The 15,794-nt window shown below is 42.1% G+C and overlaps 1 protein-coding gene across 1 annotated transcript in view; it reads right to left on the reverse strand.

Annotated features, from left to right (window-relative positions):
- The window catches only part of BRF1 (BRF1 RNA polymerase III transcription initiation factor subunit), an 86,195-nt gene that overhangs the window by 55,403 nt on the left and 14,998 nt on the right, over positions 1 to 15,794 (reverse strand). Inside the window, exon 3 of the mRNA XM_004376761.2 lies at positions 13,197 to 13,370. Coding sequence (XP_004376818.1) covers positions 13,197 to 13,370 — 174 coding nt within the window. The remainder of the gene's footprint in view (positions 1 to 13,196; positions 13,371 to 15,794) is intronic.

Genomic DNA, 15,794 nt, shown 5'->3' on the forward strand with positions numbered 1-15,794 from the left:
GTTACCTTGAAATTTACCCCATCTTCCTAAGTTTGAACCAGTCTTTATTGCTTGCTATCACCTTCACCTCCTCTCCATTTGAAAGTTCTATACCTACACCATCTATTCCCTCTTTTACTGTTTTGACGTTGTTGTCATTTACAGATTGACCTCTCTAGTTCCCTGTTGTCATTTGACACTTAGGGTTCCAGGATTGATGACTGTATCTGGTTTACTTAAGTTTTTCGGGTCTTTGCTGTAGAGGGATCGCATGGTGCTTCTGTCTATAGCACCACATTGGCTGCGCCTCCCCCTTCTCTCTCCTTTTATCTCTTGTAAGATAAAAGGTATGACTCAAGAAAGGACATAACTTGAATAAAGGTGGTAAGGCTGGTGACTAGGGTAAGGGTGGTGACTTGAATCACACCCTCTAGAAGCCCTGGTGGTGTAGTGGTTAAAAGCTCTGCTGCTAACCAAAAGGTCAGCAGTTTGAATCCACCAGCTGCTCCTTGGAAACCCAATAAGGCAGTTCTACTCTGTCCTGTAGGGTCACTGTGAGTCAGAATCAACTCAGTGGCCACAGGTTTAGTTTTGGTGTTTGAGTAAGGCAGTGACTTAAGATACATCCCACCCTAATCCTGCCTCATTAACATAATGGACAGCTCACTCCTAAATGGAACCCTAACCACAGGCATAAAGGCTAAGATTTACAACATCACAAAATGAAGGATAATTACCTCAGATCACAAAACGGAGGACAACCACACAATACTGAGAATCGTGGTCTAGCCAAGATGATACGTATTTCTGGGGGACATAATTCAATCCGTAACGGGAGGCAAGGAAGAGGTGCAAGAAGAACGTATTTTGGCAACTTCTGCTTCCAGGTATGAGTAACCCTTCCAGTAGCAGAGTAACCCTCTTTTCAAGAACAACAATAAAAGCTAGGTAAAACGCAAATAGCAATGCATGAGGGTTCCAATTTCTCCATATCCTCACCAACTCGTGTTACTTTCCATTTTCTGACCACAGCCATCCTAGTGGGGTGAAGTGTATCACTGTGGTTTTGATTTGCATTTTCAGGGGATGGTGAATGACTCTGAGCATCTTTTCATGTTTTTGTTAGCCATTTGTATACTTTCTTTGGAGAAATGTCTATTCAGATTCAGGGGATTTTTTTACTGTTGAGTTGTAGGAGTTCTTCATATATTCTGGATATGCTGACAAGGATGTACAGAAACTAGAACCCTCATGCATTGGTGGTGGGAATGCAAAATGGTGCAGCTACTGTAAAAAAGTTTGGTGTAGAAAACAGTTCCTCGAAAAGTCAAACATAGCCATAATTAACAATACACAAACAATAGAAGGTAAGCTACATAAATGGGATCTCCTAAAAATTACACACTTATGCTCAACAAAAGATTTACCAAAAGAGTAGAAAGAGAACCTACAGACTAGGAAAAAATTTTGGCTGTGACATATCCAACAAAGGTCTAATCTCTAAAATCTATAGGAAAATTCAACACCTCTACAATAAGAAGACAAATAATCCAATTTAAAAAAGGGCAAAGGATATGAACAGACACTTCACCAGAGAAGACATTCAGGTGGCTAACAGACACATGAGGAAATGCTCACAATCACTAGCCATTAGAGAAATGCAAATCAAAACTACAATGATACCAACTCACCCCAACATTACTGGCACGAATCAAAGAAACTGAAAATAACAAATGTTGAATGGAGAGGCTGCAGGGAGATAGGAATTCTGATGTACTGCTGGTGGGAATGCAAAATGGTACAAGCATTTTGGAAAACAATATGGCGTTTTCTTAAAAAGCTAGAAATAGAAATATCATATGATCCAGCAATCCCACTCCTAGGAATATACCCTAGAGAAATAAGAGCCGTCATACGAATAGACATATGCACACCCATGTTCATTGCAGCATTATTCACGATAGCAAAAAGATGGAAACAACCTAAGTGCCCATCAACAGATGAATGGATAAACCAACTATGGTACATACACACAGTGGAGTACTACACAGTGATAAAGAACAATCATGAATCTGCGAAACATCTTACAACATGTATGAATCTAGAGGACATTATGGTGCGTGAAATTAGTCAAATCATAAAAGGAAAAATACTCTATGAGACCACTATTATAAAAACACATGAAAATGTTTCCACACACAAAGAAAGAATCTTTGATGGTTATGAGGGAGGGGAGGGCTGGGAAGGGAAAAACACTAACTAGATAGTAGATAAGTGGTAACTTTGGTGAAGGGTAAGACAGTACACAATACTGGAGAAGTCAGCACAACTTGACCAGGGCAAAGTCACAGAAGTTTCACAGACATATTCAGATGTCCTGAGAGACCAAGCTACTGGCCTGAAAGCTAGGGACCATGGTCTCAGGGCACATCTAACTCAACTGGCATTACATAGTCTATAAAGAAAATGTTCTACATCCAACTTTGGTGAGTAGCATCTGGGGTCCTGAAAGCCTACAAGCAGCCATCTAAGATACATCTACTGGTCCCATCCCAGCTGGAGCAAAGGAGAAGGAAGAAGACCAAAGACACAAGGGAGAGATGAGTCCAAAGGACTAATGGACCACAACCTCCACCAGACTGAGCCCAGAACAAGTAAATGGTGGCCAGTTATCACCACCAACTGCTCTGGCAAGGATCCCAACAGAGGATCCTGGAAAGAGCGGTAGAAAAATGTAGAACAAAATTCAAATTCACACACACAAAAAAGACCAGGCTTGCTGGTCTGACAGAGACTGGAGAAACCCCAAATGGCCCCCAGACATCCTTTCAACTCAGTACGGAAGTCACTCCAGAGGTTCACCCTTCAGCCAAAAGGTTAAACAGGTCTATAGGGCCAACAATAACCCACGTGAGGGGTGTGCTTCATAGTTCAACCATGTTTACAAGACTAATGGGCATACCAGCCCAAAAACAAAGACAAGAAGGCAGGAAAACTGGATGAATGGAAATAAGGAACCTGGGGAGAATGCTGACACATGCGAGGTTGGCAACCAATGTCACAAAAGAATTGGTGTATTAACTGTTTAATGAGAAACTAATTTGCTCTGTGAACTTTCACCTAAATCACAATTTAAAAAAAAAAAAAAAGCGGGTTAGGAGCTGGTTGAATGGACATGGGAAATCGGGTGGAAAGGAGGAGTGTGCTGTCACAGTATGGGGAGAGCAATTAGGGTCACCTAACAATGTATGTATAAATTTTTTATGGGAGACTAACTTGAATGTAAACTTCATTTAAACTACAACAATAAAAAAATTTAAAAAAATAAAAAAAGTTAAAAAGAATTACCATTAAAAAAAAAAAAAACCTGTTGCTGTCAAATTGATTCTAACTCACAGTGACCCTATAGAACAAAGTAGGACTGCCCACAGGATTTCCAAGGCTGCAATCTTTATGGAAGCAGACTGCCACATCTTTCTCCCACAGAGCGACTGGTGGGTTCGAACGGCCAACCTTCTGGTTGGCAACTAAGCACTTTAACCACTGCACAAACAGGGCTCCTTCAGAATAACCATATGACCCACCAATTCCACTCTTAACTATACACCCAAATCAAATACTTGCATGCCCATGTTCATAGCAGCACTATTCATGAAACCACCCAAGTGTCATCAACAGATGAATGGATAAACAAAATGTGGTACACCCATACAATGGAATAATGCTCAGCCATATAAAGGGATAAGGTTCTGATACATGCGACAACATGGCTGAACCTTGAAAACACTGTTAAGTGAATGAAGCCAGACACAAAAGGACAAATGTTGCATGACTCCCCCTTACATGAGGTATCTAGAATGAAAAACTCAGAGACAGAAGGTAGATCAGAGGGTACTAAGAGCTAGGGGAAGGGGAGAGTGGGAAGATAACGCTTAACGGGTACTGAGTTTCTGTTTGAGGTGATGAAAAAGTTCTGGAAATAGATAATGGTGATGGTTGTACAATACTACAAATGTAATTAATGTCACTGTAACGTATGCTTTACAATGGCATTTTTATGTTACATATGTTTTATCAAGGGGCCCTGGTGGCACAGTGGTTGAGTGTTTGGCTGCTGTGGCAATGTGCTTCTGTAAAGATTTACAGCCTTGGAAACCCTATGGGGCAGTTCTATTCTGTCCTACAGGGTAACTATGAGTCGGAATCGACTCAATGGCAATGGGTTTGGGTTTTTTGGTATGTATTTTATCACAAATTAAAACACACACACACACAGAGCTATTTGAAAGTGCTGGAGAGCAACCAGGAGCCACATGTGCAGAGCAAGATCCTAGAAAGAAGGGTACGCGTTCCTAGTGAGCCCAGGTGCTATATTCGTTGCTTCCCCCTACCAACGGGCACTGGCCGCCTCCTGGGGTGAAGCACGGACACCAACAAAAAGCAGCAGCCCAGGCCTCAGGGTAGTCTCGCTTGGCTAGGAGGATAAATTTAGAGTTTAGGGATTTCCAAGACAGCCAGACCCCAGGGACAAACTGTCACAGAAAGAGGCAGCAACTACAAGAAGCGAGCCCAATGTTCTCCACAAAGTTTTTCAAAGCACTTGCCAACTTCTGTGCTGCCCAGGCAGGCACAAAGGGTAAATACCACAGAGCCAAACACACGGCTGCTGTCGAAAAGCTAAAGAGCTGAGCAGGGATTTCTGCAGTTGCAAAGTTACAGGAAGAAAATAATGGTCTTGCTAAGACTCTAAACCTAGCACACACCCTAGGCTCAGTCAGCACCTACGTACTTATGAAAATGCAGACCCAAACTGGACCAGCCTCAACTGTAACAGGCTTATCTACCCTACACTCTCTACATGCCAAAGGAAAATTAAATCCTCTCTGGGGGAAAACTCAGTCAGACTCTACACTTTTTCAAACAGAATATCCAGCAATTCAGTAAAAAATTACCAAGCATGCCAATAGGCAGAAGCAAATTACGGAAAATTTTTCTATTTAGAAAACTCAGACAATAAAAACAGAACCACAAAAGTCATCAGACTTTCACACACCCATTGCCGTTGAGTCGATTCCAACTCACAGTGACGCTATAGGACACAGTAGAACTGCCTCATAGGGTTTCCAAGGAGCCGCTGGTGGATTCGAACTGCTAACCTTTTGGTTAGCAGCCGAGCTCTTAACCACTGCACCGCCAGGGCTCCAGACTTTCATACAGCTGTGATTAGTATGTTTAAGAAATCAGATGAAGAGATGAATAATTTTACCAAAGAATTAGGATCAATTAAAAGAAATCAAATGAAATTCTAGAACTAAAAAAGAAAACCTTAACAGATATGTTTAACACCTGATCAGACACAGCAAAAGAAAGGATATATGAATCCTAAGATAGGTCACTAGAAAATAGAATAAAAGAAAGAGAAAAGATGAAGCAAAAAGCAGAATGGAAAATACAAAAAACAACATGGGTTGCAGTGAAAAGGCCTAAGACACATGTAATTGGAGTCCTAGAAAGGGAAAAGAGAATGGGGTAAAAACTATATTTGAAAAGACACTACTCAATATTTCTCCAAAACAGACAAAAGACATCAAGCCACAAATCCTACAAGCTCTACAAAGAAAACCACACCTAGGTACATCAGTCAACCCCCTGAAACCAAAGACAAAGATATTTCTTAAAATCAAGTAGAGATAAGAGACAATATCTTCAAAGAAGCAACAAGAAGAGTTAGTCAACTTCTTAACAGAAACAATGGAAGGCAGAAGAAAATGGAACAGCTTCAAAGTACTTAAAAACAACAAAACTGCTGACGACCCAGAGGTTTATACTCAGTTAAGAATGTTCTACAAAAATGAAGAAAAATTAAAAGATGTTTTAACACAAACAAAAGCTGAAATTTTTACTAGCAGACACACTTAAAGGTATATAAAAGGGAGTTCTTCAGACAGAAAGAAAATAATCCCAGATGAAAGCACAGAAATGCAGGAAGTAATGAAGAACAATGGAAAGGGTCAAAAACTGGATAAATCTGAATGAATACAGTTTTAAGCAATAATAATAATAATACCTTGTAGAGTTTGCATGACTGGACAGTGTCAATGTACTAATTTAAGGTAAACTGTGTGAAGTCAAGGATACAGGATATTATCTCTAGGGTAACCGCTAACTGATAACACAATAATAAAAAGATATATAACTAATGAGCTGTTTAAAGGATAAATAGAATTATAAAATACTTGATAAGAGGTTGGAAGAAAGAAAGGAAGGAACAAAAAACAAATGGAGCAAACAGAAAATACAGTAAGATGGTAGAATTAAACCCATGTATATATGTAATCACATTAAATTTACATGGATGAAATTCCCCAATAAAAAACAAGTAACTAAGACTAGATTAAAAACAAATTAAAAACACACAATTATATACTATTTACAACAAATACACTTTAATCAACAAGGACTGAATTTAAAAAGATGGGAAAAGACAGACCATGCATACACTAACCACAAGAAAGCCGGCACCGTTTTACTAACATCAAACAAGGTAGACTCTAGGGGAAAAAGTGTTAGAGATAAAGAGGGACACTTCTTAATGTTAAAAGATTCAGCTCCACCAGGAGGACACACAATCCTGAATCTGTATCCTCTTAATAACGCAGCTTCAAAAAGTAATGCAAAAACTGACAAAATGAAAGGAAAAGCAGATAAATTCTCATTCATGGTGGGAGATTTTTACACTTTTCTTTCAGAACAAGCAGACAAGAATATCAGTGATGATTTGAATGCCACAATTAACCAACTTGACCTAACTGGCATTTACAGAGCACTCGACCCACAAATGCAGATACATTCTTCTGAAATGCACACGGAACAGTTACCAAAATAGACCATCTGCTGAGCTGTACATCAAACCTCAACAAATTGGAAACTATGGAAATCATTCAGCATATGTTCTCTGACCATAATGGAATTATAGTATAAATCGACAACAAAAAGATAATCAGAAAACCCCCAATTGTTTTTAAGATAAGCAAGACACTTTTAAATGACTCATGTATCTAAGAGTAAATAACTATGGAAATTAGAAAATATTTCGAACTGAATAATAATAAAGGTATGATATATCAAAACTTGTGAAATGCAGCTATAACCTGCCCAGGCAAAAATTTATAGTCTCAAATGTATATATTGGAAAAAACAGACTAAAACAAGCTAAGCATCTGTCTCAAGAAGCTAGAAAATAAATAAAATCCAAAGGAAAAGAAATAATAAAAAGAAAAAATCAATGAAATATAAAATACACTGTCTTAGGCTGGGTTCTCTAGAGAAGCAAAACCAGTGATGCGTACATATAGAGAGAGAGAAAGAGAGATTTATCTCAAGGAAATGGCTCACGCAGTTGTAGAGGCTGGCAAGTCCCAAGTTCCTGGGTCAGGTGTCAGGCTGGAGGCTTCTCCTGATTCACATAGCTGCAGGGGCTGATGAATCCAAGATCGGCAGGTCAGACAGCAGGGTGCTGGCTCACAGGCTGCAGAGGCCGACGAATCTCAGGATCAGCAGGTAAGACAGGAGGCCACTGGCTCAAGTCCCAAGAACCAGAGGTCAGATGATGACGAGCCAGACGCAGGATTCAGAGCAAGAAATGATAGAGAGCCTCACCAGAACGTCCAAATATATTGCATGCAGGCCACACCCCCGAGGAAACTCCCTGCAGTGCAGTGAATTACTTAATATGTCCCTACTAGCCATAGTCTTTGTAACTCCCACCAAATGACTGGGTGGGACTATACAAATAAGGTGTATGGATCCCTAATGAGGGGATCAGTTTTGCCATCCCATTACATTTAAAGGGAGACACTGAGAGAATAGGAGCTATAACACAGAAGACAGAGAGGAAGACCTGTACCACCAGAAACAGCAAGAAGCAGCAGCAGAGAAAAATGGCAGCAGCAGAACCAGAAAACTGCAGGAGACTGCAGAAGATTGGCAGGAGACAGCACGGTGAGCCTCCCAGTCCACAGAGCAAGAAAGCTGACTACTTTCAGGCAGGAAGCTTGCTGGCAGAGTAGGGTGCCTACAGACACTTGGTGGAGCTTGGTTTGCAGACCCAGGGGCTAGAGCTGAGCACCTTCGGGACAAGGATTACTGGTGGAGTGAGGTGCCTCTAAGCACTTATTGGCAGAGCTAAAAGAGCTTTGTAATGCTTGCCCAAGCAGGGCAGAGGCCAGGCTTAGAGGCTGAGTGGCTGAGGGCCAGAGAGAAACCTGCCTGTGGGCACAGCCGAGAAAAGGCTGTCCTGTACCCTGAACCTGTTACTTCCCTAGGAAACCCCATAATCGTGAGTATTGTCTGTGAGTTCTGGGTTGCCACTGCAATGAATTATCAAATTCAGAGAGAAGCAGAGTGTGCCACAGAAGGGACAGATGGTGTCAGAATTGGTAAAAAGGGCTGGCGAGAGGAGGTATGTATGACCACCTCATAGGAATCAGCCTTGGGCTGTTGATCTTCATTCTCCTTCCCCCTTGTGAAGTTAGATGAGGTCAGACACCTCCCCCATGACATTTTTACACTTCCCTTACAAATGACTGGCTGATCACCTCAGATCAGATCACAGAGGTGATTACATTATATCACAAAATGAAAGAAAACTACATCATTACATAACTGCCGAATCACTGAGATTCATGGCCTAGCCAAGTAGACACATAACCTTAAACATCATACACATGTACAAGACAGATAATCAAACAAAAGTTTGGTTCTTTAAGAAGACTAATAAAAGTGTTGGTGAAGATGTGGAGAAATCAAAACTTTCGTACACTGCTGGTAGAATGTAAAATGGTGCAGCTGCATTGAGAAATATTCAGAGTTGTTTAACCATCACCACAAGCAATTTTAGAACATTTCATCCCCTCAGAAAGAAATCCATACCCTTGGCTGTGCTCTGCTTCTCTTCCCAGGCCCCATCCGACAGTGGTGATGCTGCCCACCTTACAGAGCCAGGTTGGAGCTGACTTCTCAAGAGTTTCAAAGCCAGCCAGGATGTTGTTTCAGAACATAGAAGAGTAAGGGAACGACTAACACAATGTTCAGGGAAGTGGCTACTTCTGACGGAGGGAGGGGCTGTGGCTTGGGAGCCACATGTTGGGGGAGGGCTTCTGAGGTGCTCGTCAGGCTCTAACTTCTCAGTCTGTGTGGGGAACACCTGGGTGTTTACTACTGTCCTTTAAAGCATACATATGCCTTGTACATGCTTATACTGAAATAAGAAGTTTCAAAAATTTTTAAAGAGACATCTTAATTAAAGGTTCTGATACTGAAGGTCGCCCAACAAGAAGTGCACTCAGCATGCCCACCATGCACACTGTTCCCAGGCACCCTCCTAATACATCACCCTGGAGCAGATTGCCACAACCACTTGATACTTCAGCAGAACTGCTGGTACAGTGACCAAAACACGTGAAAGAAATAGACCTCAAGAGAAAATACTTCAGAAAACTATTACTACTTCCTGCAGACAGATGAGAAGATACTGCCTCCATAAAGAATGGGATACTACAAAAAAAGAATATCCAAAGAACAAAAAGAGGTCTTAGAAAGTAAAAATATGCAATCAGAAATGAAAAGACTTAGTTGGAAGAACAAGTCTAGGCACTGTCCCAGAGCAAAAACATAACTAAATGAAAAAGAAGAGAGAAAACACGCCTAGAGGATCAGTTCAGTGGGACAGACAGAGTAAACAACGGAAACAAAACAGGAGAGAAACGAAATAAATGATTTAAGAAAGTTCCCCAAGTGTGAGTCAGGAGTGCAGAAGGAAAGGGCCTACATGTCAGTGTGAGATCAAGAATCAGAATGAAGTTGAACTGCTCAACAAGAATGCTGGAAGCAAGAAGATGTGACAAATTTCTGTTGTTTTAACGACCACTCCCCAGGGGGGGGAAAAAAAAAAAAGATGTGGCAACACTTTCCCAGTTTTGGTGGAGAAAAATTTGTAACCTGGAATTCTATACCCAGCTAAACTATCTATACAGGTGCATGTAAAATGAAGACCATTTTCAAACCTTCTCAGCTCAAAACAATTTACTTCCCAGGTCTCCTTTCCCAGGAAGCCATCAGAGAATAAGCTCTCACAAAATGAAGAGGTCATGGGAACAGGAAGCAGGGGATCCCACACAGGAGAGAAGGTGGGAACTCCCAGAGTAATGGTGAAAAGATACTCCAAAATAAGCACTTATGTGGTGGCACAGACAGCAGACAGTCCAAAATGGAGGAGGCTGGAAAGCTCTTGGAGAGATTTTTTTCAGTAAATTCTTCAGTCACTGTTAGATACGTTTAGGAAACAAATGTGTGGTCTCTAAGAGCTGCTGAAAATTAACACAAGAAAACAGACAGGTGAGAGTAGTCTGAGGAAGTGCCAACAGGCAGGCACTAGCTGAGCGTGGCCCACATCAGGCCTGCAGATGCAGTCAGTCTGCCTGCACCGAGCTGCTGGAGCAGCAGGACCACAGCACCTCCGAGCAGGCACCTCCACTCCCTACTGTCTCACACTGGCCTCTTGCCTCAGAGGCCTCCAGCTATGTGACAACAAGAGGAGCCCACAGCTCAGCAGCCCAAGGAGGAGCAGCAGTGCAGCCTGCGGGCTCACTGACCACTCTGTCGTCTGCAAGTAGGACATGATACTGTCACGGAGCACCTACTCTGTTGTCTGCATGTAGGACACGATACTGTCACGGAGCACCTACTCTGTTGTCACAAGTAGGACACCATACTGTCACGGAACACCTACTTTGTTGTCTGCAAGTAGGTCATAATACAGTCACGGAGCACCCACTCTGTTGTCTGCATGTAGGACACGATACTGTCACGGAACACCTACTCTGTTGTCTGCATGTAGGACACGATACTGTCACAGAACACCTACTCTGTCATCTGCAAGTAGGATACGATATTGTCACAAAGCATCTACTCTGTCATGTGCAAGTAGGACATGATACTGTCACAGAGCACCTACTCTGTTGTCTGCATGTAGGACATGATACTGTCACAGAGCACCTACTCTGCTGTCTGCATGTAGGACATGATACTGTCATGCAGCACCCACTCTGTTGTTTGCATGTAGGACATGATACTGTCACGGAACACCTACTCTGTTGTCTGCAAGAAGGACACGATACTGTCATGGAGCACCTACTCTGCTGTCTGCATGTAGGACACGATACTGTCACGGAACACCTACTCTGTCATGTGCAAGTAGGATACAATATTGTCACGAAGCATCTACTCTGTCATGTGCAAGTAGGACACGATACTGTCACGGAACACCTACTCTGTCATCTGCAAGTAGGATACAATATTGTCACGAAGCATCTACTCTGTCATGTGCAAGTAGGACACGATACTGTCACAGAGCACCTACTCTGCTGTCTGCATGTAGGACATGATACTGTCACGGAGCACCTACTCTGCTGTCTGCATGTAGGACATGATACTGTCATGGAGCACCTACTCTGCTGTCTGCATGTAGGACATGATACTGTCACAGAGCATCTACCCTGTTGTCTGCATGTAGGACATGATACCGTCATGGAGCACCGACTCTGTTGTCTGCAAGAAGGACACGATACTGTCATGAAGCACCTACTCAACACCAGGCACTGTCAGATGCCACAAAGACCAAAGAGGCAGCCACAGAGGTTTGTATAAGGAAAGTTACAGAGGAACACTGACAAGAGTCAACCTAAATGGCCAGCAACACTAAGTGTTCACTCCAAAACAACTCTCAGGGGATGAGAGAGGTCTGCACATGTATTCACGATGATGCTTCTGGGACACAGTTTGGGCAGAATCAAATTTGTCAGGTTAATCACCCAGTCCCCACAGCAAGCAAAATAAACAAACATGATTACATACAGCCCACCCATCATTGGCCCACCCTCCACCATCCTACCCAAGATGGCTGCTGGTTCAAAATGACAGTAAGTCCGCAAGGGCCTCAGAGATGACAGAATCTAAGCCAGTATTTATAGGCGGGAAAACCGAGGACAAGGAGGTCAGATATCCACTAAGGGACTGAACTGAGGTCACCTGCTCAGCCTCTGTGTCACCCCACACCATGTCATCTTGAGAAATCCTGGAAAGAGACATTACCTGCAGGCACCCCAATGGCAGCTCATGACACACGAGCACACCCGCTCCCACTGCACGAGTCAGGCCTTTAGTGCCGTCCACGCAGCGCACCACTCTCCCAGGACAACACTGCCTCCCCCACTCACATGGCAAGCTGTTCTGGTGTTTACAATAAGCTAGGGCCTAATACTAAACGGCATAGTGGTTAAGAGCTATGACTGCTAACCAAAAGGTTGACAGTCTGAATCCACCAGTCGCTCCTTGGAAACCCTATGGGGCAGTTCTGATTTGTCCTACAGGGTCACTATGAATCGGAATCAACTCAATGGCAATGGTTTTTTTTGGGAATACTAAAAGGTTGGTGGTTCGAACCCACCAGCCACTCCACGGGAAAAAGATGTGACAGTCTGTTCCCATAAAGATTACAGCCTTGGCAGCCCTATAAGGCAGTTCTACTCTGTCCTATAGGGGTGCTTTGAGTTGTAATCAACTTGACAGCAATGGGTTTTGTTTTGTTTTTTTTTTTCTAAATCACTCCCCAAGAGATCAGGTGACTTTATCTCCAATTTCTCTTTCTCCTTCCCTTTCTCAATTTCCCTTATTTCTTTGGATGCTGGCAGGGCAGGGGTGTGGAGGGACACTAACTGAAGCACAGATACCTGTACCTCAGATCTGCACCCTTTTCCCCATCACTCACACAGTAGCCATGACGTCAGAACCCGCAGAGGCACCGGCAGCCCAGGTGGTTACAGTCACCTCAGAGCATGAGGCCATCTTCAGACAAAAGGACAGGACCAAACAACAGGAAGATGTTGAAGATGTGTGCCTATGTCTGGGCAAGCTCCAGAGTGGGAAAAAATGGGGGCAGGAGTTCTGAGGGCAGACAGAAAGAGGCTGTGGAAAGAGATCGATGTTCAAGAGTACCTCAATTCCTCTGTGCCACACAAAGATCCCTCAGGTCCAGAAAGCCCTGAGCCTGAGTTATCCCTTCACAATCAACGTGAGCACCAAGTGATAGTAAGTGCTGATCACAATAACTGAGGGAGGCCAACTGATACGCAAACGTGCGTCACCCAAGGAAAGGATACGTGGTGTGCCCTCTGTCCGGCAGACCAGGTAGAGGCAGGCGGCAATCACGTGGGCCATCTTCCGCCCCCGCGTCAGGTGCTTACTCACAGCCATCTTGAAGAAGTTGAAGGCCGTGTCGAGGCAGTGCTGGTTCAGCTGCAGCTGATTCCCCAAGTGGTGGATCTGCCTCTTCCCTGGATATGGAAACACAACTGCATGCTCAAAGCGGTGAAGGAAACCATGGAAAAAGAACTACAGGAAATCAGGATAATGATGTCTGAACAAGTGGGAAATATCAGTAAAGACACAGAAGTTATAAAAAGAAACCAAACAGCTCCCTTTGCCATGATGCCAGAACTGGATGGTGCCTGGCTACTATTACTGAACATTTTGATTAAAGATTCTATAGAAGAATCCTGATCAAAAGGGGGGAAACGTAGAACAGAATTTCAAATTCTCATGGACTCTAGATTTTATGAAGACACAGAGGCTTGATGAAGCCCTGAAACTATTGCCCTGAGATAATCTTTAAATCTTAAACCAAAAATATTTCCTGAAGTCTTCTTAAAGCCAAATAATAGTTTAGCTTAACTAGTAAAGAATGTCTGCCTTGAGCCTTGTGCTCGTTTAAGATCTACCTATTTGGGATCAAACTGACAACAGTAACTCGAAGGATTAGGCGGAAAATTTAGGGTGCAGTGAATTTATGTTAATGGGGGAGGAACAAGTCAGAAAAGGAAGGTGAGAATGGCTGCACAACTCAAAGAATGTAATCAATGTCAGTGCACTGTACACGTAGAAATTGTTGGACTGGTGTATGTTTTTGCTGTGTATATTCTCAACAATAACAAAAACAAAATAAATTATTTAAAAAAGAAAGAAAGAAGCCAAGCAGAAATTCTAGAGCGGCAAAGTACAATAGCTGAAATTTAAAAAAATCATTAGGTTCAACAGCATATTGGAACATACAGAAGAAAGAAACAGCGAACCTGAAGATAGGGCAATTGAAATTACTCAGTCTAAGAAGCAGAAAGAAAAAAGAATGAGAAAAGATGAACAAAGCCTGAGGGTCCTAAGGGTTTAAGGGATGCCAGCAAGCGGGCCAGCATAACGATTATGAGGGTCCCAGAAGATCAGAGAGAGAAAGAGGCAAACTAACATTTGAAGAAGTAATGGCTGAGAACTTGACAAATCTGACAAAATACATGAATCTACACACCCAAGAATCACAAGGAACTCCAAGCAGGATAAACTCAAAGAGACTCACGCCAAAACATTATAATCAAACTGTCAAAATACAAGACAAAGAGAGAATCTTGAAAGCAAGAGAGAAGCAACTTGTCACATACAAGAGATCCTCAACAAGATTAACAACTGATTTCTCATCAGAAACCACAGAGGCCAGAATACAGTGGGATGATATAACAAAACTGTCAACCAAGAATTCTATATCAAGAGCACATGGAACAATCTCTAAAATTGACCATATGCTAGGCCGTAAAACAACTCTCAATAAATCTAAAGAGACTGAAATCGTACAACGTATCTTCTCCAACCACAAGCTAGAAATCAATAACAAAAGGAAAACTGGAAAATTTAAATACATGGAAATTAAACAACACATTCAAACAATCGGTGGGTCAAGGAAGAAATCACTAGGGAAATTAGAAAATACTTTGAGACTAATAAAACTTAAAATGCAATTACCCAAACTTATGGGATACAGTGACAGCAGTAGTCAGAGGGAAATTTATAATTGTTAATGCCTACATTAAAAAAGATCTCAAATCAACAACCCAGTTGCACACTTCAAGGAACTACAAAAAGAAGACCAAATTAAACCCAAAGCTAGCAGAAGAAAGGAAATAATAAAGATTAGAACAGAGATAAACAAAATAGAGAACAGAAAAACAATAGAGGAAATCACAGAAACTGAAAAAAAGTTCTTCGAAAAATCAACAAAACTGACAAAACATTAGCTAGATTGACCAAGAAAAAAATACAGAAGACTCACTACTAAAGTCAGGAATGAAAGAGATGACATTACTACTGACCTTACAGAAATAAAAATGATTATAAGAGAATGCTATGAACAACTGTCGATGACAATGCAGATAACCTAGATGAAATGGACCCATTCCTTAAAAGGAAAACTACCAAACTAACTCAAAAAGAAACAAAATCTGGGTAGACCTGTAAGAAGTAAACAGATTGAATTAACACTGAAAACACTACCTACGAAGAAAAGTCTGGGCCTAGATGACTACACTGGGGTATTCTACCAAATGGTTAAAGAAGAATTAATGCCAATTCTTCACAACTCTTCCCAAAAAATAGAACCAAAAAACCAAACCAAACCTATTGCTGTCAAGTCAATTCCAACTCATGTTGCTGTTGTTGTCAGGTGTCATCGAGTCGGTTCTGACTCATAGCGACTTTATGTACAACAGAACAAAATAGTGCCCGGTCCTGCACCATCCCTACAATCATTATTATGCTTGAGCCCATTGTTGCAGCCACTGTGTCTGTCAGTCCAACTCATTGAGGGTCTTCCTCTTTTTTGCTGACCCTCTACTTTACCAAGCATGATGTCCTTCTCCAGGGACTGGTCCCTCCTG

Source organism: Trichechus manatus, unplaced genomic scaffold, assembly GCF_000243295.1.
Source record: "Trichechus manatus latirostris isolate Lorelei unplaced genomic scaffold, TriManLat1.0 scaffold00045, whole genome shotgun sequence".
NCBI classification, from domain to species: Eukaryota; Metazoa; Chordata; class Mammalia; order Sirenia; family Trichechidae; genus Trichechus; species Trichechus manatus.